At 36.7% G+C, this 26,329-nt stretch overlaps 1 protein-coding gene across 3 annotated transcripts in view; it reads right to left on the reverse strand.

Annotated features, from left to right (window-relative positions):
• The window catches only part of pias1a (protein inhibitor of activated STAT, 1a), a 39,343-nt gene that overhangs the window by 3,002 nt on the left and 10,012 nt on the right, over positions 1-26,329 (reverse strand). For all 3 annotated transcript variants that reach the window (XM_026267488.1, XM_026267487.1, XM_026267489.1), the window contains exons 2-11: positions 23,237-23,675; positions 5,947-6,031; positions 5,760-5,807; positions 5,571-5,661; positions 5,273-5,407; positions 3,891-3,996; positions 2,133-2,206; positions 1,322-1,482; positions 789-919; positions 122-308 (exon numbers count right to left, since the gene is read on the reverse strand). In XM_026267488.1, coding sequence (XP_026123273.1) covers positions 122-308; positions 789-919; positions 1,322-1,482; positions 2,133-2,206; positions 3,891-3,996; positions 5,273-5,407; positions 5,571-5,661; positions 5,760-5,807; positions 5,947-6,031; positions 23,237-23,675 — 1,457 coding nt within the window. The remainder of the gene's footprint in view (positions 1-121; positions 309-788; positions 920-1,321; positions 1,483-2,132; positions 2,207-3,890; positions 3,997-5,272; positions 5,408-5,570; positions 5,662-5,759; positions 5,808-5,946; positions 6,032-23,236; positions 23,676-26,329) is intronic.

A 26,329-nucleotide genomic window follows, 5' to 3' on the forward strand; every position in this document is an offset into this window, starting at 1 on the left:
CTGTGAAAAAGCCAACAAACAAGCTAGCTTGAGTTAACCTTTCACAAAACCAAACCATAGAATGTCATTTAAGCATATTTAAGAAGCAGAAAATAATTTGTTTGGTTTTACTGAAATGTACCCATTATCCATCTGAGGAGAGATGCTAGATAGCGAGGGGCAGCTTTTCTTCTGAGGAGGTTCTTCATCTTCCTCTTCTTCAGACGAGCTGTCAAGAGTCAAATCAATCACCTCCACTTTTTTGCTGTTGCCTCCACTGTTGCCGTTTGTTTGAGAGTTCTGCTCCAATACTGTTGTACGACATCCACCTGATTACACACACACACAGCAGACTGTAAGCCAAATTATTTCAGGGTATGGGTTTAGTTTATATAAGCATGTGTATGGCAAGGTGGGATGGCATTTCTCAGGAAAAGGTTAATGTCACATTCATTGTTTGCCGCTATCAGTCAGATCAAGAAAACCTCAAGAAACACTTCTCATGATTAAAATGAAGCGCTTTACAGGTTTGTATAAACCTTTTTTTCATGATACACTGATGAATAAAAAGTTCAAAAGAACAGCATTTATTTTAAAATATTTTTGTAACAGTGTAACAATACTGTTACATTTAATAAGGTTATAATTAATAAAAGTTTTCATTTCTTTCACAGCTTTTTTTACATTTATTTTGTTTAAAAAAATCAAAATACAAAATTACTGTATTAGGGCTTTTAAGATGCCTTAGACCACCCAAAACGCATCCTGCAACACTTCCTCGACAACAATAGGACATGATCAGAACTGACCATCAATGCCATTATATGAAGCCGACACCTCCTGCACTTCCTTTTTCGACCTCATGGGGGCCCAGTTGCCATCTTCTTTGAACTGGATTTCATCACAATCTAAACAGCTGTTCAGAATCTCCATGAACAACCTAAGGATGGACAGAGAAATGGGTAGGGAAAAGGAGAGCAAGAAGACACAACGGAGAGATTAGAGAAGAGAGAATGTAAATTTAGGGATCATCCACTCAATGGAAAACAGCTGGAAAACTTCATGCAAAATCTAAATTATATTAGAAAAGTTTATATTGTTACATAAATATTTTGACCACAACTATATATGTGACCCTGGAGCACAAAACCAGTCATAAGTAGCATGGGTATATTTGTAGCAATAGCCAACAATACATTGTATGAGTAAAAAAAAAAAAAAAATAATAATTTATGCCAAATATCATATATTATATATGTATGGTATATAAATCACATAGGGTAAGGATTGTAAAAACAACTTAATTTCTTGTGCTGTTCTGTTCTGTTATTGTTCTGCATACCCATCAATGATGAGATGTTCATAGGGTGCTTTTTTGTCACATACAGGACACACCCATGTGGGCTTCTTTTCATTCATCTGGATGTAGAGTGTAGCATCAAAACACTGCAGGTGTGAGCACGTCAACGCCCGACACGGAATCATTAGCCGCATCTTTCCCAGCTGTGCAACACAAACAAAAGCACAGACAGTCATGAAGGAATTAAACCATCCAGACATCCCACATGGAAAAAATCCAGGCAAACTCACACACACATACATGCAGTACATAAACAGTTGTGGACTTGGACAAAGACCAAAGAATGAAAAGAGAAACATGAACAAAACTTATATAATCATGGCAACATACAACTGACATTAAACAGCCTAATTGTTTTAGACAGATTTATGAGTCATAATATATAAAACACTCTGAATCTGATTTAATTTGAGTAAAAAAAAAAAAAAAAAACGTCAGTCTTTGCTTTGTGTGATCATACTTTGAAACACTAGAATCTTAAATAATAATATGTTATAAAGCTCTGGTTCTCATAAAGACTTTGTAAGATCCTATAGCTGGTTGCAACAGACCTGTCATGTAAAAAAAAAAAGCCTTAGGTAATTAGTTCTGATTTGTAATTAAGATTTTTCTTAGCTTAAGAGGGTTGTTGCAGCTGGCCCTTGGGCTTAAACTAACATGAAGCCCAAAAATTGCTCCAAAAATATGAATTATTGTGTGTGTGTGTGTGTGTGTGTGTGTGTGTGTGTGTGTGTGTGTGTGTGTGTGTGTGTGTGCATGTTTAACCGAGTGATCGGACAAATAAGATGCTTACCGGACATAATAATGAAACTCTTAGGCTGGTGGTTGCTATTTCACTGTCAGGGTCTGCCGTTAACTTTTCCTTTACTGCAGGACATGAGCAAAAGCACACATTAGCAGCTGAAAATCTTTACTGCTTTGCTTTTAAAAAATGACTTTGAGTTGTTAATACCACTGGAGGAATTAAAGAACTATACGGTCACATTTAACCTGGCAATAATTAAGGACTGAGCACTTCCATTCATCATATGCACACCTACACAACCATTCTTTACTATTTTTATACAGTATGGATACATATAATTGATATAATGTCACAGTAACCACACATTTATAATGTAAAAAAAAAAGCTTTCTGTTCTGAAACGTCAACATAAAATCCTGAAATGTATATTGAAATATTCAGGTGCACAAACACAATTGTTTTTATCATTAAAAAATAAAAAGTAATGTTTCTTGAGTACCAAATCAGCAAATAAGACTAAGATTTCTGAAGGATCAGGTGACACTGAAGATTTGAGTAGTGACTGCTGTAAATTCAGCTTTGCCGTCATAGGAATTAATTACTTTTAATATACATTAAAATAGAAAATTGTAAAAGAAAATTATTATTATTATTATTTTAAATTGAAATATTATTTCACAAAATTAGTGATTTCAATATTGATAAAAATAAAAAGAGCAGTCTTGGTGCTGCTAATAATAATAATTTAAAAGAATCTTACAATCCTCAACTTTTGAACAGTAGTGTGTATTTATTAAATGGGTTATCATTGGACAAATATGATATTCACAGCCATTACACTTTAAAATATTTCTAAAACACTTGTTTGTATTTCTCAAATCATGTGAATAAATATTAGTGCTTCAGAATTAGCTTGAGCTGCCTCAGGCTGCTGTGCTGTAGCTTGTTTACAGCAGGGGCATCAGGGCGTTCTTTCAGAATTAAGAAGCCTCTTCACACAGTTTATAGGTTGCTACATAAAATTAAAGTATCATGGAAAGTTTGAAGGGCAGACAAGAACAAAGAGCAATCTGTGTAAAGCAGAACTGGGATGTTTCCATTTCTTTCAGTGATGAGATCAATCCTAGATGAGCTCACACCATGCTATACAGAATAAAAGATTCTGGTAAATATACACAATCAAGCATTACTTAGTCTTGATAATTGATAGGATTAAGAAAATGACTATTGAATTCTATGGAGCACAATTTTTAAGGTTTTAAATTGTATAAAATAATACACCAACTAATTATAGTTTATCTTCGCAGCAAGGAAGGAACCAGAGGACTCAGAAACTATTTCTTTAGACTATCTTTAGATCAGTTATCAAGAAAATAAAAAAAAAACGAAAAACGAAATAAAAACTTAACAGAGCTGTTCTGTCACTGAAGTCCTCTTTCAACGACTTGTTCAAGCACAGAGGTTTCAAAATCCACATCTGAGGCAATTATTACAATTTAAAATAACTGGTTAAATGTATTTCGAAATAATATTTACCTTTTGTTTTTCAGAATTGATGAATAGACATTAAAAAACAGCATTTATTTGAAATACAAGTCTTTGGCAACAAAGTCTTTACCTGACTTTAATTTAATGCATCCTTGCTGAACAAAATAACAGTAGTATATATCAAAAGTGTAAATCTGTTATACTAAAAACTGGATGGAAATTCCTGTGGAAACCCATAGCTCAAAAATGATCATTTTCTCCAGGTTTTAGGACAACAAACAGGACAGCTTTGTTTCTCTTGGAAATGTGCATGCTTACTGAGTGCTCTGGAGTGATCTGGATTTCTGATGCCTTTAGCCCGTAGCCTCTGCAATAGCATTGTAGATGAAAGCTGTTTGACCAGGTACACCGCCATAGAGTAACTCTGAGAAAACAATCCAACAACTGATTCGTTACTAGAGACACACTGGCATCCCACACTTCAATTCGAGCAACATTTTGTTACATACTAACATCTTATTAAAACAGTATGCAGTCTATATATATTTTAATGCCGGTTACCATACGAAATATTTAATAGTTTATGGAATAACTTAATAACCATAACATCACAGTGAGACAATGCAATACTAATGCCAGGATATAACAGAGTGCAAAAACCTACTGCAGAGATGAAGCTTCTTTAGGGCATCATTTATTTATATTTTCAGGTCAGATCTTACATCATCGTTTTATCAGTGCCATATGAACAGGTTCTATAATAAAGGGCCCTTAAGATTCAGTGAGAAGGTACAGCTCATATAATTTTCATGACTCCTGAGCAAGAGTGAAAAATTTAAGGAATCTACCACAGAGAGTGCCAGGATTGCTCATTGCCTGCCGAGGCAAGTTATATGATAAGGAATGACATCATTCATGAAGCTGAATATTATATGTAGGTGCAGTGATGTATTATGTGCAAGAAGATGAATATGTTAGCTAATAAGATATAGGGATCTGTGGATGAAGTAATGAACTCCTGTCTGCCTAGAGTAATCTCAAAGTAAAACAGAGAGGTTTTCTTTTTCTTAATATGCATTAACAGCTAATGGACAAGAGTATTCATCCATCACAAATGCATTTCCAGAACATATCAAAGGTAAATGAGCATTCACAAAAATCACAAACTATTTCAGATAATGTATAAACCTGCAGGGAAATATTAACGATTACCACAGACCACAACACAGAGAATAGACATAAAGCACTTAAATTAGTAATATGCAAGTTAATACATTTCTGTTTGACGTCATATCCATCAATACTCTACAAAAAGCATTTTTGTTTTTCTGAAAAATGACTGAAATAAGGCCATCTGCAAGAGTGATTTTTATTTTGATATTATATTTATTAGCTGTGCCTCAAAATGCCACTCCGAGAAAATACTAAAATACTACATACATGCTGACCTTTTCACACAAACTGCATTAAGCCGATGCTATAATTGACCATCATGTGACTGCAAATGGCTGCAAGACACGTATGGGGAGCTAAAAATAAATGTTGATTTCAACAGGAGTTCCTCTAATAGGCTTGCTTGATTTGCTTTATTAGACCACAAATTACTTTCCATCTTTTCCCATAAAAGTTGAAAAACACATTATCAAAGAAATGTGTTTATATTCACAAATCAGGTGAGGGAGGGATTATTAGTAACTTACACGTCCAATTTCTGAGGTCCAGGACACTATGATGGTGTTGGGGACAGTTGTGGACAGTCTGATCAATGAGGTAATGTTGATGGGTCTGCTGGGCCTCTTTGGTTCCACGCCATTTTTGGTAGGAGGCAGATATCCCTGGTGAAAAACAATAGGAAAACAACAAGTGATGAACTTGTGCATTTAAATAATGTTTTTTAAACAAATGTCATTTTGAGTAGATGCCAACAGTGTCTTGACCATGTGTCTCAGTTTAGAATGATGGACAGATGGACAAATAGACTGGAGCAGTTTAACTTACTGGAAGATTACACGGTTTCCCATTGACTTTAACACAAAGATTAGGGGGGAAGTGGTCCTCCTGAGGGCAGCTCGTCTCTGATAGACAAAACCTGGATTAAGCAGAAAACAGCAGTCTAGTGCTCTGAAGTTTTATACAGTATCATATTTATGCAAAATGTTTCAGTGTATCAACACATAAATAATTTACCGTAACTGTACTTGCACTGTAAAGTCACATTTGGTCCCAGATATATCTCTATAAAGAGAGAAATTCCAACATGGCATCACACATTCAGTGCCTTATAGACACTCCTCTTCTTATTTTGGGATTTTGCTTTGTTAACATCATTACATCATTTCTGAAGGAAATGTTATGTATGAATAAACAGACTTACATTGAGCTGCTGACTTGTTGGACCTGCTGTGGCGTCAATGCAAATGCAAAACATGTCTCCTGAAACCTCTGGCTGTTGTCTGAAGCTGCAGAGAGAAAAAAAATCCAGAGAAGAAAAATAACTACACTGAAACAACCTTACATAAAACATATTTTTCCATAGTTTACATTCAATGCTTAACGTGAACAAAACCCAACAGAACTGTAAATTACTTTGTGCCAAGTGAAAGTTTCATATAAGGTTTGTGGGCTCTGAAAAATCTCTGAACAAGTTTAAATATGCAAAGTATTTCAACCAATCCTAATTATTTAGATAAAGTCAGTTTCATTTTCAATAGCAAAGCAAGATTCTTATCCTCATAATTCCACCCATATGTGAGGGGGGCTACAATCAAAGCTCAAAGAGTAATGTTACAGTCTTCTTCCCCAACTCTGATCCATGTCCAGCTTAAATAACATCAATGTTCCTTCAAAACAAACTTTTTCTGGGAATGCTCATATCATTCCTACTCAGTTCATTTCCATTGTCATCAAAGGGAGAGACCCAAGCTGTTTTTTTCCAAAGGTTCAAAGACAAGATAAACAATGTGTCAGAAACCATTATAGTTACAGACCTTATTCTAAAATGGTTGCTATGACAGAGTGCGTGTTTGAAAACTAAATACAGATTATGTGAGGATTGTTACTGGTTAGAAACATTTGTTGTTGTGCTACCAGATTTAGCCTGCGACAAGTCATGCAAGTCTTTAGGGACTTTGCTGTTAATTACAATCAGTAACAATAAGGATGCTATAACAGCAGACTGCAAATCACAGATCTGCATCTTTTTGATAAAGGTAAAACACCAAGCTTCAAGTCCATTTAGAGATGTCCATAAATAAAGGTAAAAGTCCATTTTTGTCTTGCCAGGATAGATGTGCTACACTAATACCAATACATCCACAGACATGTTGCTGTGAGCATTTTAGAAATACTGCTGCTTCACATATAGCTTACATGAAATTACCCTGTAGAAGATCTATACAGGTGGAGCTGGGGATGGTGGAGGACAAGTATTTGAATGTTGAGCAGCAAGCTCATTGGCTGCTGTCTGATGCAACAAAAAAGAAAGTGGGTAAGGACCTGTTGTAGGACCACTTGAATTTCAGTGTGATTATTTGGCAAAAAATGATCAAACAAAACAAACAAAGTTAAAGATGAATTTGACTGATACCATTTTTTTTTTCTTTTTTTTTTAAGTTCTACAGATTTGTGATAACACAGCTATTTTGAATTCCTGAGGTTTCTGAGAGAGCTGGTAAACATTAGAAACATTAGAAAAGCTGATCAAGTGACAAAGGAAGAATAACTCTCTCTGTAAGTCAACTACCATGTCGTTCAGTAATTTTTTCACTTTTGCACACTTACACACAAACGATCTAACTAATCCAAGTGCTCTCTCATCCAGAGAAATCTTCCCTAAAATAACATTCACTGCTACACACTGACACAAACTCAGCAGAGCCAGCCAACCATCATCACACCAGTAATTTAAATGTCTCTAAGCACAGAGGTTCAGTTTTTCATGTCATGTAAATCTAACACAAGCAATACACTCACAGCCCATTTTCCTCTCGATATCTCTTGCTCAGCTGGAGTAATCATGCCTAGTGATGCAAAAGGCATAATATACATAAAAATAATAAAACAAAAATAAATAGACAAATAAAAGCAAAGTTTAACATTGTTTTTATACAATGGTTCCACTCCTTGCATAACGGCGCATATTGCATATTTTTCACATTAAGAAATAAATAATGTTTCTGTGAAAATACTATATTTATGACAGCTTTCTATAAAAGCGTTTTAATTATAGGTCACCATTCTTAATGTATTGTGCCATGCTGAAATGACGTGTCCCACAATGTTTCACTAAAGGTCAGAGAAAATCCTCAAAATCACTGCCTGAGCTACAGTAAGGTTGTTTGGTGATGCGAAGAGTGAAAATTAGACAATAGAACACAATGATTATTTAACAGCAAAAACACTGAGAGAATCAGAACCTGTGTGACTGAAGAAACAGAAAAGGACTGAAGCAAGGGAATGAAGGTGAACCATGCTGATATATGGCAGTTCAGCATTTAACCATTAAATTACAGAAGAACAGCGATGTTATTGCTAGCTAAAGAATTACTGAATGTACCTTTATGTACTACAAAGCGTTTTTTTTTTTTTTTTTGCAAGGAACAAAAAGCTAACTGTTTTCTTACAAGAGACTCATTCTACTTTGAATAATGAAAGGTTTTGAAAAATTCAATGGGGTGATTTGGCCCTTGTTTGCACATGGATCTTCACATTCAGCTGGAATGACGGTATTATTTAACAGATTTGAAGGCTTTGTAATTGTTCATAAAGGTGACACAGGTCACGGATTAATAATAGTAGAAATTCATGACACATATTACATATCACTAATTTATGGTTCTAATAACAAAGTGGCTAATAGAGAAATGTTTGAGAAACTTGGTTATTTGCTTAATGAATGGAAAAAAATATAAATACATACATATAAAATATAAGAACATTTGATAATGTGTACTTTAATAGGTGACTTTAATATAGTCTCTGATTCATGGCTAGACAGGAGACCTCAAAGAGGTCCACATTATGTGTATAATGATACTATATAGAATTTTTGTAAAACTGTAAAAGTTATTGATTACTGGAGGGTATCCAACTCAAATAGTATTCAGCATACATGGTTTAACCCCTCAGTAAATGAACAATGTACAAGTATTGTTTTTTTTCTTGTGAAGTACGTAAACTAGTCTTGGAATGTAAAATTACAGCTGCCCCACTGACAGATCACTGTATGTTTGCTCATTCCTTAGCAGTCTTTAAGAAATATCACATTTCTCTTAATATTTGGAAGTTAAATAATGACTTGTTAAATGATCATAGATTTTATCAACAGGTGTTGGCTCTCATTGAGGAGATTGAAAAGCTAGATATGATAGATAACTTAAATGGGAAAGGTTTCAATTTAAGGTCGAGGGAACGGAATAGTAATAGTGTGCACGTTTTAGTAAATTGAGGGAACGAATTAGTAAAGCATTTTCAGCAGTCCGTTCCCTGTAGTCTTCTGATGTCTGATTTTGTAGCTGAACCAAACCAGATAGTTATCGAAGTACACAGGACAGACTCAATGATGGCTGAGTAGAACTGTTTCAGCAGCTCCTGTGGCAGGTTAACCTTCCTCAGCTGGTGAAAGAAGTAAAACCTTTGTGGGCCTTTTTAACAATGGAGTCAACGTGAATGTCCCACTTCAGTTCCTGAGAGATGGTGGTGCCCAGGAACCTGAATGTCTTCACTGCCCCCACAGTTCTGTCTATGATGGTGAGTGGGGGGAGTGCTGGCGGGTTTCTCCTTAAGTCCACTTTCATCTCCACTGTTTTGACCGTGTTCAGCTCCAGGTTGTTAAGACTTCACCAGACAGCCAGCTGCTCAACCTCTTGTCTGTAAGAAGACTCATCACCATCCTGAATGAGACAGTTAACTGTAGTCTCGTCTGCAAACTTCAGGAGCTTTAGAGAGAGGTTTTTAGAGGTGCAGTTGTTGGTGTAAATGGAAAAGAGCAGTAGGGAGAAAACACACCCCTGAGGGGCACCAGTGTTGGTGGAGCAGCTGTTTGACATGAGATTACCTAGTCTATCTAGTGTTGTCAAAAGACCTGGTACTTCGGTACCAAGTCGGTGTAAATTTTTTTTAAATGTTACGGTACCAAGTTTTTTGAAGTACCGGTGGTACCGAGTACCTGGGCACCCCCGGTTCTTGATGCACTATCCCAGAGGTGAGCAGATGTGCTCTCTTCATAAAAGCTCTGAGACATGGCGACATCAAATAGATGAAACCAGAGTATGTGAGCAAAGTGGGACTGGCAACAGTTTCACCTCCGCGCTCAGAGCTTTTAATAATCTCTCCAATCCGGGTTCACAATTTCCCATTCCCGCTCCACTCCACTCTAACTGATACCAGAAACACCGCTCCACCTTTGCTCTGTGGCTAAAGTATTTCAGTATGTTTGAAATATTGTTCATAACGTGGACTATATTAAAACTAAAACTAAAATAAATAGAATAACAGGAGAGTTTCAAAGTGGCTTAGGCCAGTGGTTTTCAACCTGTGGGTCGCTGTGGTATTGCAGGTGGGCCGCCAATTAAGAAATAATAATATTGTTAATATATGTAAAAATGTCATAGCATAATAACATAATTTCATATATACAATTAAATAAACAATAAATATTAAACTATAACTATGCTTTCACTATTTGAGCTCGCTGATTAAGAATAAACCACCAATTTATATTTTTGCTGCATATGCTACAGAACAACAAATTCAAACTTGCATAAATGGCTGTCAACAAAGTCAACATAAATGGCTGTCAACATGTTTCCTCCTGACTGCTTGCTCCGCTGACTGTCTACCTGCTGCCGAGCTCTGCCTGGATCTGGTTTTCCTGTTTTGCTGAGCGGTGCCAGCCCGAGTTATTTTCTGTTCATTGCCAGTTTATTCTAGGGCTGTGCCATTAATAGAAATCGTCATAAAATCACAATGAGCATGTGCGATTTCTAAATCGCTTTATAGCATGATTTTCCGCAGCCCTGACCTCCCGCAGTATATGCTATACGATCCAAATAGACTGCAACACCCCTAGCACGAGAAAAGAACAGACTGGGCATATGCTTACGTAACTCCAGGTTCACACACTGTCTGTGATGCGCCTTTTTCCCAAACCCATGTTAATGGATCAGAGCGTTCACAGTGCACGCGGTAAAAGTAGGGCTGGGTATTGTTCAAAATCTTTCGATCCGGTGCCAATTTCGATACCTCAGTTTCAATGCCGGCTCCTAACGATACTTTTTTCGATACCATATGTTTTAAAATCCATTTCAACATCAACACAAATACATTAAACACAAAACTTTTATTTTTCACCTTAATTAAAACAAATTCTGGTAACACTTCACACTCAGGATAACATTATTAATACAACTGGTTGTGCTTTTTGGATAGGGGTGTGCCTAAAAATTGGCCCTGGACTTTCTAGCCCACAGCAGCCCACCACATCATAACACAAACGCCCCTGTTTTGATGTAATGAATTTATTTAATATTTAAGTAAATGGTTTGGGGATTTTAGCCAATAGGGCAACTGATCCTCCGTTAAAAAAATTAATAAATAGAAATAAATAAAAATACCAGCAGCCGTTCATTTAGCGACTCCTAGTGAGAGATACATGCTCATCAAGACACAAACATTCTTCTAGAACTAACACTTTGCATTCAGTAAGCAGATCCATACGAATCATGCATGAAATAGAAGTTTATAAACTCAAACGATAGCTTTATGTGCTTTACAGATGAACTTGAAGTCTTTATTCATTCGAGATGTTCAATGATAGATAATCTTTGACTCAGTACTACAAGTTCATTATCCAATTAGTGAAGTGATGATTCTTTTGAGTCAATCTTTTAAAATAATCATTTATTATGTTTAACGAAACCAGTGTAAAAATCAGTGCCTAAAAACGCGTGGAAAAATGCTAGTTGCGCCGCTTTCTCCTACTTTCCAAAGTGAAAAGAAATTTCAACAAAGGATAAATGGATTTGCAGCACAAAAAAATCGCTTTCAGTAGCTCTGCTACTAAATTTATTTCAAAATAGCAATCCATATACAGATCAGCTGTTCCTTCATCTTGGCTGAGCTTTCAATGTTGTTACGGGAAAGGATGAAGCTGAATGTTTAGTTCTTGTCACATGATCTGCAGTGCGCTTGAGGCATTCTGAAAAGTTGAGATGTTTTTAACTCGATGCGGTGCAGACGCGCCTGGTAAAAATGGGCGCGACGCACCGCGTGCGCATCACAACCGCGTCGCTTCCATTATGAGCATGCATACCGCGCGCCTACATTGGAAATAACGAACTTGAGCGAGTTAAAGATGTGATATGTGAACGGCCCCAAGAACTGCGGTCTTCTACAGTACTTATGCCGTGGAGAAACACAGAAAGTGACCAAATTCAAGAACAGTGTTGCGGCATCTCTCAAGCAACGAATAAACACGCTAACTTGGAGAATGCAGTGAACACTCCTTTTCTCGCGTCTGCCCTAGACCCTCGGCATAAATATCTCAATTTCGCGATGAAAACATGAGAGAAGTAAGAAAAAAAACTTTTTTGAACATTATCAGAACATTATTTTCCTTGATGCGAGTGGTGCGGATGCAGCCGCTGCCACCAATGATGAAGAGGATGCAATGCCCACTCATCGGAAAAGGCTGAGCCAGTTCTTCAGCGATGATTACAGAGAGTCCAGCCGAGACGAGTGGGAACAGTTCTTGCTGGAGCCATGTATTCCACTAGATGAGGATCCCATTCAGTGGTGAAACGAAAACACAAAGTGCTTCACAAAACGTATTCGCTTAACACACCGTTATTTGTGAATCGCGACAACGTCTGTGCCGTCAGAGCGCATTTTCTCCGCGGCCGGCCTTATTGTTAAGGAGCCGACTATCCCCCGATCATGTTTACATGCCCGTATTTCTTAACAAGAACATGTAAAACAATAGAAAAAAAAAAGCAAAAAAGATTTGCTGACAGCTTAAAAGTTTCAAAGTTAAGTGTAGGCCATGTTCTACAATAGCCTAATTGCTGCTCCTTTACGTTTTTTCTTTGTTCACTTTTGTTTCTTTTTTTTTGCTTTTAATCTGTACTTTTGTTTGTTTGCACGCATTGTTAAAGGTTTTCATCTACAAAACACGATGTATAATGTTCAAGCTTATTGTGTGTAAGCTTGTTCAAAATGACGGAAACAATAAATGTTGCTGAAAATAACGTCTGTCTCATTAAACTTAATTTAAATAAACAAATATTCGAATATTCATTTTTTGTGAGCTCAAATATTCGAATGTGATATTTGCAGAAAAGGCCCATCCCTAATACACACACAATTATATCAAAATAATTGTCTCTCCAAGTATTCTCGTAAACACAGTCGGTTATGTTTTAAGTGAACGTATAAAGTGGCCTGCTGCTCAGAGAAATTCACTGTACCGGATAAATCTGTCTCTCTTTGTTTTTTAGATGACGTGAAAGAGGGCATGTTTCAAGATACGCAACGGAGTAGACCAAACTAAACAGGGAGGGAGGGCAAAACACCAAACAAATGCTTTATTAATTGGTGGTATTGCCGGCTTTGGTTGCAATACTCTTAACGCATATGTTGCACATTTGCTGACTCGGCATCCACTTTTATAAAGTGTAGCCACACTTTAGACCTCTTTGGCATTGTAAAACGGAAGCATTTTGAGAAAAAAAAAACTACACTTGTGTTGTGTGACTGCGAGTATCTTCAGAAATCCTCCCCGTCACGTAGTGCTGGACAGCCAATCACGATGAATTTAGGTCCTTACATGCACGTATGCTACAAGCTCACATAGACACAGCCGTTTGGCAAAAAATAAAAAATAAAAACGTCCTCTTGGCTTTTGGAACTGAAATTTGGCACTGAAAGATAAATAATTTTGCGAATATCGCACAGCCCTAGTTCATTCAATAAAAACGGTTAACAATCTAGCTTCTGAGTACTAAGTTGAGTACTACCCAACAATAGCGGGTTCAGTTAATTTTTTTGCAGCGGGCTGCACAAACATATATGTTTGGTTATGTGGGCCGCGAGTTGAAAAAGGTTGGGAACCACTGGCTTAGGCTATTGTGTGCAAACTTTTTTTTTCCTAACACATGCCAAACTAATAACATGATTGTCAACATTAAAAGGTATAATTGCTGCTTTTTGCTGTGCAAATTTTGTTTGTGATTAAATAACTTCCCACTCGGCTATTGCCATCATTATAACCTTCTGATTTGAGAGTATCTAGCTTTATCAAGCTATAGCTAAATACTGTATCAAGCTATAGCTAAATATGTTAAGGGGAATTGCAGGAGGTTTTAATGGTTGTGTAGAGAGATGGTCAGAACGGGCGTGGTGGGGTTTCAAATCTATAATAAAACTAATTTGGGTCGTTAGCAAGTTGCTGATTTGCCTCAGTATATGTTCTGTATATGTTTTATGAACTTTTGTACGTAGGGCCTATAACATCTACCTGTCCAGGGACTGCGGGTGGAAATTAGCATTTTTTGCTATAACCTGGCACATGACATCTCTTCTTTTTTAGACTAATGTTTTTTCTGTGCATTGTCCCTGATCAAATAAAATAAATTCAAAATTCTAATTCAAAATTCAGGGCAGGGGATGGTGTCTTGTAGTTTGTGATGGCTCTCAGACCTTTCCACACTGAAGTTGATACATCGGAATTGAACTGATCTTCCAACTTTTTAGAGTAGGTCCTTTTAGCCACTCTAATCTCTTTATTCAGTGTGTTCCTGGCCTGAATGTAAAAGACTCTGTCCCCATTTCTGTAGGCATCCTCTTTGGCCTGACGAAGATATCTGAGTTTTGCTGTAAACCATGGCTTATCATTGTTGAATGTTAAGTCCTGGAAGGAATGCATATATCCTCACAGAATCTAATATAGGATGTTACAGTCTCTGTGAGTATGTCCAGAATGGTAGTAGCAGCTTAAAAAACACTCCAATCAATGAGGTCAAAACAGGCTTTTAAAGCCCAATCTATTTCATTGGCCCATCTCTTTGCAGTCTTTACTATGGGTTTGGCAGATTTAAGTTTTTGCCTGTAGGCTGGTATAAGGTGAACCAGGCAGTGATAAGACAGCCCCAAATCTGCTCGTGGAACAGAGTGATATGCATCTGTGTAACAGTAATCTAATAACCTTGCTATCTAAACCGTCCAAAAAAACAATTACTATTATTAAATAATTGAAGACCAATAACTCTACTCTTTATAAATTACTTGCCCTGGTGTATGCTAATCATCTTAAACGTACTTGGAAAACTTGTAGAGGAGTATAAGTCAGCAATCATTAAGGGAAGATACATTCAAAACCACATTAGACTAATCCCGACAATCAATCAATGATACAACCAGAAAGCCTAATTTTATTTATAGATTTTTTTAAATAATTTTTCGACACAGTGTAAAATCCAGGTATGGTAATCCAGGTATGACTCCTAGAATTGAAATTTTACACGGATGTCCAATCTCTCCAAAACGGTTTATATTGTGCACTCAAATCTTAGTTTATTTAGTTTTCAACCATCCTCAATTAAAAGGAATAACCATTTCTGATTATGAATATTGAATTAGTCAATTTGCTGATGACACAGATAAAGGACAAAATATAAATCTATAGTTAAAAAGCCCTGAATACTATTTCAGTTTTTTTGTAGAGCATCGGGATTATACCTACATTTAAAAGAATGAAGTGAAATACTTGGGTTTAATAATGTCTAAAGAAATATATAAGAGAGAATTAGTAAACATAGAAGAGAGAATTAACAGTATGAAAAAAATCCCTTAATCATTGATTTATGAGAGATCTGTCTATTATGGGCAGAATCCTTTTGACAAAAGCAGAAGGCATATCTAAACTAATTTACTCATGTTACTCTCTTTATGTTTCTCCTCAACTGATAAAAAAGGTTAACTCTATTATGTTTAATTTTATATGGAAAAACAAAACACATAATATTAAAAGATGATTAAAGACTATAAAGGTGGAGGTCTGAAAGTCACTGAATTTCAATCAACGGTTGTACTTAAACTGAATTGGATTAAAACATTTTTAGCACAGCCTAACTCAATGTGGTTTCACATACCTAAGTGTGCATTTAAGAAAATTGAAGGGTTGGATTTTTTGCTGAAATGTGATTTTGAGGTTTCCAAATTGCCAATTAAGCTTTCAAAATTCCACTAACAGATTTTTTACTTTTGGAAAGTGGTATTCCAAATTTTACACCTCATGGTTCTACTTTGTGGAATGTCTAAGATTCTGTTTTAAGGTAGATCCTTGTGTTTTTTATTTAAAAGAGCCTGAAACCATTGGAAATTTACTTATTTCTTGTCCAGTCATATTGAAGTTCTGGCAGGATATTTACAGCTGGCTAAATATTTATATCAACACTTATATTCCATAAATGCATTTGTTTCAGGTTTTGTTTTATGCTTATGATCTTTTGAAAAGGTCAGTCATTGATGCTAAACATTATTATTACAATGGGTAAATATCATATACACAACAGTAAGTGGAATAACAGTATACCCTCTTTAAATTGCTTTAAAAATTAATGCAAAATACTTAAAATCTTTAAAGCACTTATCCAAAGATGATCAACCCCTTGGGAAATTAAAACCATGCATGAGTCTCTTTCCTTTAAAGACTGGTAAGGTCCTTTTTTCTCTCTCCCTCCTTGCAACCCCCTGAAATGTTTAAAGAATGTTTGTTTTGTTTATTGTTATTATATGTAGAGATATATACACATGTACATTTATGTATGATGAAGATATTATTGGGAAAGTCACTATTTATATATATATATATATATATTAGTGGTGGGCCGTTATCGGCGTTAACGTGCTGCGTTAACGCGAGACTCTTATCGTGCGATAAAAAAAATAATCGCCGTTAATCTATTCTCAAAGTTGGGTTGGGAGCTGGGTTTAGGCGAGCTATGATGACTTTCACCTTGATATTTTATATAACTGACTCGCTGAGGCCAGCCTAAAAAGATGCTCAGGACAGTTGACGGGCCACTGTTTTTACGCCTTACCGCTTGTCGATTTAAACATTAGAGCATCCAAACACAATACGCGGAAAAGCTGAACGGTGTAGCTGGTTACTGGTGTTCGGAAAGCACGAGAGAGAGAGAGAGAGAGAGAGAGAGAGAGAGCTGCGTATCACAGACAGCGGCACTGAACCGAGCTCTCTTCTGCAAAGAGAAAGGCATCTCAAAACACTTGAACATCGAATTTGCTTATTTTCTGCTCTTGTGCCGACAAATACTTACAAAATATGTCAAAATATCCACCTTGGAAATTATGCTCGAAAAAACTGTCACTTATTTCTTAAGAAGGCTAAAAGTAAACAGTTGAGGGAAAAAATGGGATGTGTATTATATTGGATGCGTTCATCGTCTCTTAAAGTGACCACGCCTAATTTAGCTACTGGCTGCTGTAATGTTAATCCAATAAAATGAAAGAAAATCACTCACTGCTCTTGACTGAATTAGTTTGTATTTTTATAGTCAAACCAACAATTATTCAGAAACCAGATATAATTTTTGATATATATAGCAAAACTGTAATAATGTGAGAAATGTTGAAGGTGTCTGAATAAATGTAGGTTTGATTGTATATTTCATTTTTACATTGAAGACTATCCAATGCTATTTTACATTTAATTATTTGGTTTCTGTACCTTGACACCTACAATCTTGAAAAAACTTAAACATTGGTGTGAAACAGGAGTAATGTTGTTTGCACCTTGTGCAATGTGGAATTAGTTTACATCTTTTTCAAGCACTTTGTGATGCATTTTGGAAACAGGAGATGAGCCCCTTTTCTAATGCACCACCTATCTTGATAAACCCCTTCTAAAAGACTTACTGTTTGTCAATTTTATTTGGGTAACACACATATCCTGAATGCTTTCGGCAGAATTCGAATGAGCCATTTTAATCTAGATTAATTTCAAGATCACAGTGAGATTAATCTAGATTAAAAAAATTAATCTATGCCCACCACTAATCTATATATATATATATATATATATATATATATATATATATATATATATATATATATATATATATATATATATATATATACATATATATATATATATATACATATATATATATATATATATATATACATATATATAGTCATATGCACATTATTGTTCCCCATTTGAGTTTGTAAATTGATACAGTTGAATAATAATAATAAACTTTATGTGCTACAGCACTCTTGCTTGTCTTCCTAAAAGAAAGCTTGATTTGTTAATGAGATATTCGATATTACACAAAATGTCTTAATTTCCTGCTTCTTTGTGAAGCTGTTTTTCAGGTTGTTACCGTTTTACTTTCTGGACACTTGCTGCTCGCTGTCCCCTACCGGCTGCTTTTATTCTCAATTTGTTTTATTTTCTCTGTTGCCTTCATTTGTCTTTTCCCTTCTCGTACATGTACAATACATCATTCTGTTGACAGGTCTATTGACTTTTCTCTATTTCATCAGCATACACCAAAAAGAGAGAGTGTTCTCGGAATATGAGTGTGTGAGGCAGCGTTATGGAGCTAATTACTTTCCATTTAACTATGAATATTGACCAGGGCCGTGGTGATGAAAGCCCAAACAAGCGCCACTATACACCCACCTACCCATTTTCACAGGCCGTTCCTTCCTCTGGCCCTTTCTTTCCTGCTTTGCTTGTATTGAATCGGTCTCATTTTCTCTCTTGCACCTTCATCAAATCTCTCGCTTTCCTTAACATGAAACAGCAGGGGTGCAATTAAACCTGGAAAATCGACTCGCCGACACATAATTAGCCTGATCTCTATTCTCACAATCAACACTGGGGAGGTAAAAGACGAGAGAGCTAGAAAAAGATGGGTATGGGAGAGACAGAGAAAATAACGTTGTTGAGATGAAGGGAAACAAAGGGAGATTGACGGGGAGAGGCGGACAGAGGTATATGAGAGAGAGAGAGAGAGAGAGAAAGAGATTGAGAGAGAGAGCACAAGCACAAGTTCCCTCCCCCATGTCTAATCTAAAAATAGCACAGCAGTCTTTATCATCCGATTTGCTTCAACAGTTGGAAGCAAAGTGGACGTGAGGGCCTGTGTGTTACAGTTTGTTTTCTGACAAACCTTCCCGTTTATCTGCACGCGCCTAATTGACACAGACATAAATCCTGCTCTGTAGCCATGTGCCAGGACAACAGTATTTAAGAGTGCACCTTTCTTAGCATCCGATAATAAATATGAAGCCAAACCAAAAACCCGAAGATATGCATGAGTTTTTATGTATGACAAAACGCTGTGCTTATCCTAACAAATACTTTTTCATTGGTAAAGTCATTTGTTGCTGAATTTAGATTAGAATGAGCTAAATAAGCATTTGATTTTCTCTTTCACAGGAGAGTGTCTTGTGGATTAGACTCTTTATTGTGTTGACTGCACGGCTGGCTGTGTGTTGAGTGAGTGATAGTGATGTCTGTGCGTTTTCATTCTTCAGAGAGGCTGGCTGACTCATGATTCTGGATACTGAGTTAAGCAATAGTTAGACTGACACTCACTGCGGCTGCACAACTTTGTGTGGAATTGGCGCAAAATCAAACCAACAAACCAAAATCTCATATCACGATATGAGTAATAATCCAGATAATCCAGTTCAGCAATGATATATATATAAAAATTCCAATAAAATGGTAATGGAATGGAATAAAGATGAAAGGCGCTTCATTTGATTTACTTTATTTTCATTTAGAAGCATGGATGGTCAATGAAATGCATACTTTTTCATCATTGTTACATGATCTGGTCTTTTGGAAGAAATTAATAATAATACATTTATCAGGGACGCATTCAAATTCAAAAGTGACAGGTTATGACATTTATAGTTTTACAAAAGATTTCTGTCTCAATTAAATTTTCCATGACGATATTAAGCAGCACAACTGTTTTCAACACTGATAATAAGAAGACATTTTTCTTGAGCACCAAATCACCATATTAGAATAGTTTCTGAAGGATCGTGTGATGCTGAAGACTGGAGTAATGGAAAGGGGGAGCATCCCAGCAATGATTGCGACATGAGAGCAATTAATATTACATGTATGTGCTTATTTTAGCAATGCTGCAGTCACTCATCAGCATATCAAACTGCATATTACTATTAGTAATGGTTTTATTTAGTCATGAGCGTTATGGAAAGCCAAACACTTTGAAAACCATGCAAACCAACATCCACGAGACCCACATGACTGTAAGTGGATCTGTTTACACACTCGGCCCACTAATAGCGTGCCTGAGATCAATTTAGGTATTCGTGTAAACATAGTCAGTGATGTTTTGTGATATTTCAGTGATGTTTGACTTTAGTGTGCCTACACACACACAGTCCCATACTAAGTGTCTATAGATCATTCGTCTTAATGAAAACACTGCTAGGATACTCTAAACCCGACATACACGCCAATAAAAATTACTCTCAGTCTTTCTGTAGAACACTAAGACAGAAAGTTAAACACAAAGAAATGGAGAGACAGAGCGAAAGAGAAAGGGAGACTGTGCACAGCTTTAAATAATTCTGAATTATCTACTAATCTGTTACTTTCTGTTTAAATTACTTTCTTAGTTTCGGCAATGCTGTATTGTTTGCGGTAATTAAAGTTCATTTCAATTTGGAATAAACTGAGACAAAGAATCCTCTAGTGTTGAGCTGATGCTGATGCTCTAAATCTGTTTAACTCATTTCATTTACAACACTATTCTAACATTGCTGAAATTGTCTATGATGCAGTCTTTATTCAGAAAGTGTATATACTGTATTGTTTGGTTCATAACTGAAGGATGCTCACCACATTGCTCTCAGTGTGTGGGAGTACATTCATGCTGCGAGCAGCAGTAAGACACATCTCTGCTAATTAATAAAAGACACTGACATCCTTTCTATGACGAAAATACATCTAAAAAGGATCCAAGTTCTTTAAATGCTCCTATATGCCAGCATGCCAGAGAGTGATTGATGTAATGACTAATCTATGCATAGTGCATGGATAGCTCCGATGAGAGCAGAATAATGATGATAATGTGATTATGACGAATAAATAAATACTTGCTTCCTGTGGCTTATGAGGCAGGAAGGCAATGCTATGCTGTTAGAGATAAATATGTTGTTCAAGCACAATGAGAATCACATGTGCTCACATGAAAGGACAAATAATCCAGGAAAAAGTTAATGGATTTGAAAGTTTCGTTCCCAAAGAACTTCTCAATGATTATGATAATAACAGGTCAAGATAACTCAATATAAAAAGCTAACAATTTAGTTTGTGAACATTTTGTGTACTATAGATGAAAATGGCAATGACGTTTAGTAATACTACTCATTTATAACTTGAAAAACTAAATTCCCTGTCATTGTCTTTAGCACTTTAAGTCAAATAATGCTGCATCAGCTTCATACCTACATTACTGTTCCGTTTGGAGTGATGTTTTTTTTAAAGACATGACACTCATTACTTTTATTGAGCAAGGACACATTTAATTGGTCAAGAGTAGCAGTAAACACTTTTACAAAGTTGCAAAAGTGTTCTATTTTCTGAAAGCTGTTCTTTTGAACTTTCTATATCACTGATAAGAATAAGAAATATTTCTGAAGCAAAAAATGTATAATTTGAATACTTCTAAGATTTACATTTTTGTATTTAGCAGACACTAAAGTGACTTACAGTGCATTCAGGCTATACATTTCCTTTTTTTTTAACCAGTATGCGTGTTCCCTGGAAATTGAACCCATGACCTTTCGCGCTGCTAACAGAATGCTCTACCACTGAGCCACAGGAATTATTATTACATTAATAACATTTCATAAATTAGTTTTTTATGTTTGGTAAGCATACGAAGCTTTGTTCTTTTTTTCTTTTTTTAAAGGTCAAATGTTGCAGACCCTCAACTTAAGAAGTGCATGTATGGAAAGAGAAAAGTGTCCACTGAGTTAATTTTACTTTGACGAAAATCACCTACACATATTCCAAATTTGTAAGTAAGATGTTCCCAAGAGGACTTAAACACAGCATTTAGTAGGGTGTGTTTTAACATCATTAATTCTACCATTACTTTAAAGCAAATGGAAAAATTAGAGAATCAAAACACAACGCACTACTATCAAAGAACAGACAGAGAACAGGCATGTTAAATAGACACATCATCATCATACAAACATTTAGCTTGAAATAAAATTAGCTATAATAATAATAATAATAAAAAAGGTGTCTCCAACCATGCTAACACCAAACCTACAGATCTGTTCCAAGAGACTGAGCACACAACTCCCAAATGGTCTTAAGCACTTGCAATGAATGAAACTGAATGCCATTGGAATATAATCTATGATTCAATAAAGCTCAATGAAAATGTAAATATGCACCAACTGATCAAACACATCATTGTTTTACCCAGACTGAATGGGCTTATTTAGTTAACGTTAATGACTAACTACATATCTAACATGTCTGCTTAGCTATTCAAAACTGCTAAATTTACACTTTACTTTATTACACAGCAAGTCTAGTATATTGCTCTCTTTAAAAAGCCATACTGTCATGATAGTACTGCTGGGATTGTGTTGTCTGTACTGCATAACACCTTTCATATGTGCAATTCAAAACCTATACGGCTGCAAAACAAACTGTGAAGAGTTTCAGTAGGTGTGGATGCATCACTGAGAACATGACTCTTTTGCTCTGACTTTCGATGTTTTAGCAAAGTACACCCTGAATAGTCGATCTATCAGCAGGCTGATATTTTATACATGAGCTGTGGGGTGGATGCATTTTTGGGGTGGAAGTATACTGTTGTTCCTGAGGAACAAAGGAACAGTCAGAAATTGTTGAAGTAATCAACACTAGGGATTCAGCTAAAGAAAATCACCTTTATTTATATAGTGCTTTTAACAAAACAGATTGTGTCAAAGCAACTGTACAGCATTAATAAGGAAAATAGTGTGACATTAATGCAAAATTACAATGGTAAACACTCAATTACGAAAAGCTTAATAACTATCATATGTCTTCTAAAAACTGCAATGTGTAGACAGACAGACAGATAGACAGATAGACAGATAGATAGATAGATAGATAGATAGATAGATAGATAGATAGATAGATAGATAGATAGATAGATAGATAGATAGATAGATAGATAGATAGATATTCACTAGTTAATTTTGGACTGGCTGTTTGGACCACTGCAATGTGTGCTCTAGAACATTCTGTGCAAGGGATGTAATGGTGTCTGGTGCCATAGTGTGTGTACTCATGATTTTTAACACTGTATGCAAATTAGAGTGAGAGAGACAGTTTAGGAAAAGAGAGAGACTGTGGTTGGTTGTGGGGATTGGCAGTCTATTTGAACAACACTCCTCAGGCAAACGAACATGCTGATCCAAACCAGCCAACACCATTAAAATGCTAATGTAGGCAAAAAGGGGTCCGCACATCTCTACAGTTGCCGTACATCAAAAAGATCTACAGATATGCACTGTTCAAAAAATAATAATACACCACTAAAAATGTGCATTTACATGCACTCCTCAAAATCTCAGCAACTCACCAAGACTCGTGGGTTTAATGAGCTCGTCCAGTAGGTCGTAGAAGGGCAGCCGCTGCAGTTTGACATCAGGGTGTACGGGGTGCAGGTTCGTGGGGAGGTGGGGCAGGCCCAGCTCGTGTTTGGGCCCGAGGAGGGAGATGGGGAGAAGAGGGGACGGGGGTGCTCCATGCCCATCAAATCCCAACTGTGTGAGGCCGGGGGGCAGGGAGGCAGCGGCGGGGTGGACTCCGGGCAGGGCCAGTTCTGCCGGGGACACCAGCTTGGTGGGGAAGCGTCGTCTGTAGAGCTCCTTGATCTTCATCTGGATGGCAGGGCTGCAGCCGGCTTTAAGGAGGTGTAAGGCTTTAGTCAAGAGCTCGTGCTTTCGTCCATGTTTGTTTCTGCCGGCGTAGCCCAGAAGAACCTGCAGCTCTGACACCCGCAGGCTCATCACCATTTGCTACAGGAAAAGGAAGGAACGAGAGAGGCAGAAATTAACAAGTACATTCTGAGCCAACTCGATGACAACATCACACTTCCAAGCCAAACGCACTTCATTTGCATAGGCCAAACTGTTTACTGGGCAAACACGCATACACATACTCGCAGCTCAGACACTGATACACACATCTGAAGGCACACACTCAAATACAAACACATCTCTCACACACGCGCCTTCCCTCAGGCTAGGATAGTTCAGTAATGGTCTAAGCTATGAAATATGCAGGAGCAGCCCCAAACACACACAAACACAACGGAAGTGTCACATTCCACAGGCTTGAAAACGAGACGGAAAAACCAAACAGAAGAGTTCAAACAATGCAGAGCGAAGACGGGCAATGTACACACTAACATTCGTAATAATAAACCATTCTTCTCCAGAATGGCAAATGAACACATGCTGTCCAGTTTGATTGATGTGCGTTTCCTGATGAGATTAAAGAGACAGTTCACCAAAAAATGAACTGTCATTTCTCAGTACGTGTTCCTATGCAACCTTGCGTCCTTGTGTTTTTGCAGAACGTCGTCCTCAACCACTGAAGTTCAATTCCAATACTGCAAATACAGAGGACATTCATAAAACTACCCAGAAGTGTTCGTGCAAATGCATGACTCTTTGTGAAAGTAAATATGTCGTTTTGTTTGCCATGATCTTAACAGTGATAAAGAATTTACATGGCACATTATAAAGGATCTTACCATCGTCACAGCACAATTTACAAATACATGCAGTAAAATAAAAAGATATAAAATAATGTAAGTAAATCTTTTAATCAGTTATGATGACATCTGTGATGTTATGTTCAGAGTATATAATTGTGCAATGGGTGGTGCTGTCCTGCTATTTAAAATGTGCTGGGATGGTCAGTTGAGTAATAAGACATTGAGAAACATCCTCTGTCATCATTTACTCACCGTCATGTAATTCCAAACCTATACAGAAGCAAAAAAAATGTAAAATATAATGTTAGTCAATAGGGTCCAGTGTTGTTTTAGACTCTATTGGCTTTCACTATACATACCAAAAAAAAAAAACAGTTTAAATTATGTTTCAAAATACCTTCTTGTGTTTCAATCAAAAATGTTATACAGGTTTGGAATGCAGTGAGAATGTATGATGACAGAATTTGAATTTTGGATTGAACTTTCAGTTTAACCATTTGCATTTGGAACCTACAATATTCTTAAGTAACGTCTGTTTGCATTCTTTCCTTTGTAAATATATTTTAGCTTCTCCTTTTGACAAGATATTACTTGAGAATTAACCAGACAATAAAAAGCTAACAATGCACTGATTAACAACTCAATCCCTCTGCTGCAAACAAGAACAAATCAGAGCAGATGCTCTTGCAACCAGGAGCCTGCCAGACATTCCTGAATAAAACACATGATGCATTTCTGCCTTAAAATAAGGAGAGGAGAGGAGAGCAGAGAGGTTGGTTCAGGAAGAAAAAGAGAATGACAGTGGGCATGAGAGAGAGAGAGAGAGAGAGAGAGAGAGAGAGAGAGAGAGAGCAGAGAGAGAGATGGGGGAAGGGCAGAGACATGAGCTGCTCGGCTTCCAAAACAAATGAAATTGAACACACACTCAAACACACACACATGCACACAGAGACAGCTCCAGTAAAAATACTCAGCAGGCATAATGCTGTTTGAAAGCAGAGTCTGCCGACAAAGGTGCTCTAATTTCCCCCTATAATGACCCATAACAATCCAATCAGTCATTAATTCACTTACTGATCTATCATATTCTAACAACTGTCTGGAACAAATGCAGAAATGACAATCAATAACTGAGCTGTTCAGGTGAAGGGATGGAGAAATCAGAACTAAAGGCGATGCAGACATTCATTTACGGACAAATCATTCGGTCTGGTGAACACACTCAGAAAATGGGTAGTAAAAAAAAAGCAGGTGAAATATTACAGACCAGCCACGAACATCTCACAACAACACACTGACAGCACAGGAGATTCACACAGCATGTGTGTGTGTGTGTGCGAAACAAAATGAGAGATGTATGATTGAGCTCATGAGTCTGAATAGCTTGACTGAAAAGGAAAAAAAGAGAAAGAGAGAGAGAGATGGAGGCTATGACCATGAGCATGCATACCGCATCTGTCAAATGCTTCACATGTCTGTCAATTCTCTTTCTGAGAAACACTTGCCTTTTCACATGTGCAGGGTGTGAAAGTAGTTACTTGTTTTATCAATCAAATAATGGGAAAATGAGAGTACAGAAGACACTGTGAAAGAAAGAAGAAGAATAATTCAGGTCCAATCAAAATAAAGGAGTTAGCTGTGGTTAAATTACATTCCAGGAATTGGATATCATTGGGTGTGTGAAGCATCGTGACACACTGTGAAGCATTTTGCAGAACCACACTGAACCTGAAACTGATGCATTCATATATAAACAGACAGCAGGATGTTTGACACATACAGTCTATTCTGTACATTTAACCACATTTTGATGTTGTTTGAACTGGAGGTCATGTGTGTACAAGACCTGCTGTCACCACAGCTCAGACAATTCACAACGTTGTTTGAAAATCCTTTTGAGACCCTTCAGTTCATATAATTTAACACCACATGACAGTTGCAGTATTGAGC

The sequence above is a fragment of the Carassius auratus genome, chromosome 7 (genome assembly GCF_003368295.1).
Source record: "Carassius auratus strain Wakin chromosome 7, ASM336829v1, whole genome shotgun sequence".
Lineage (NCBI taxonomy): Eukaryota > Metazoa > Chordata > Actinopteri > Cypriniformes > Cyprinidae > Carassius > Carassius auratus.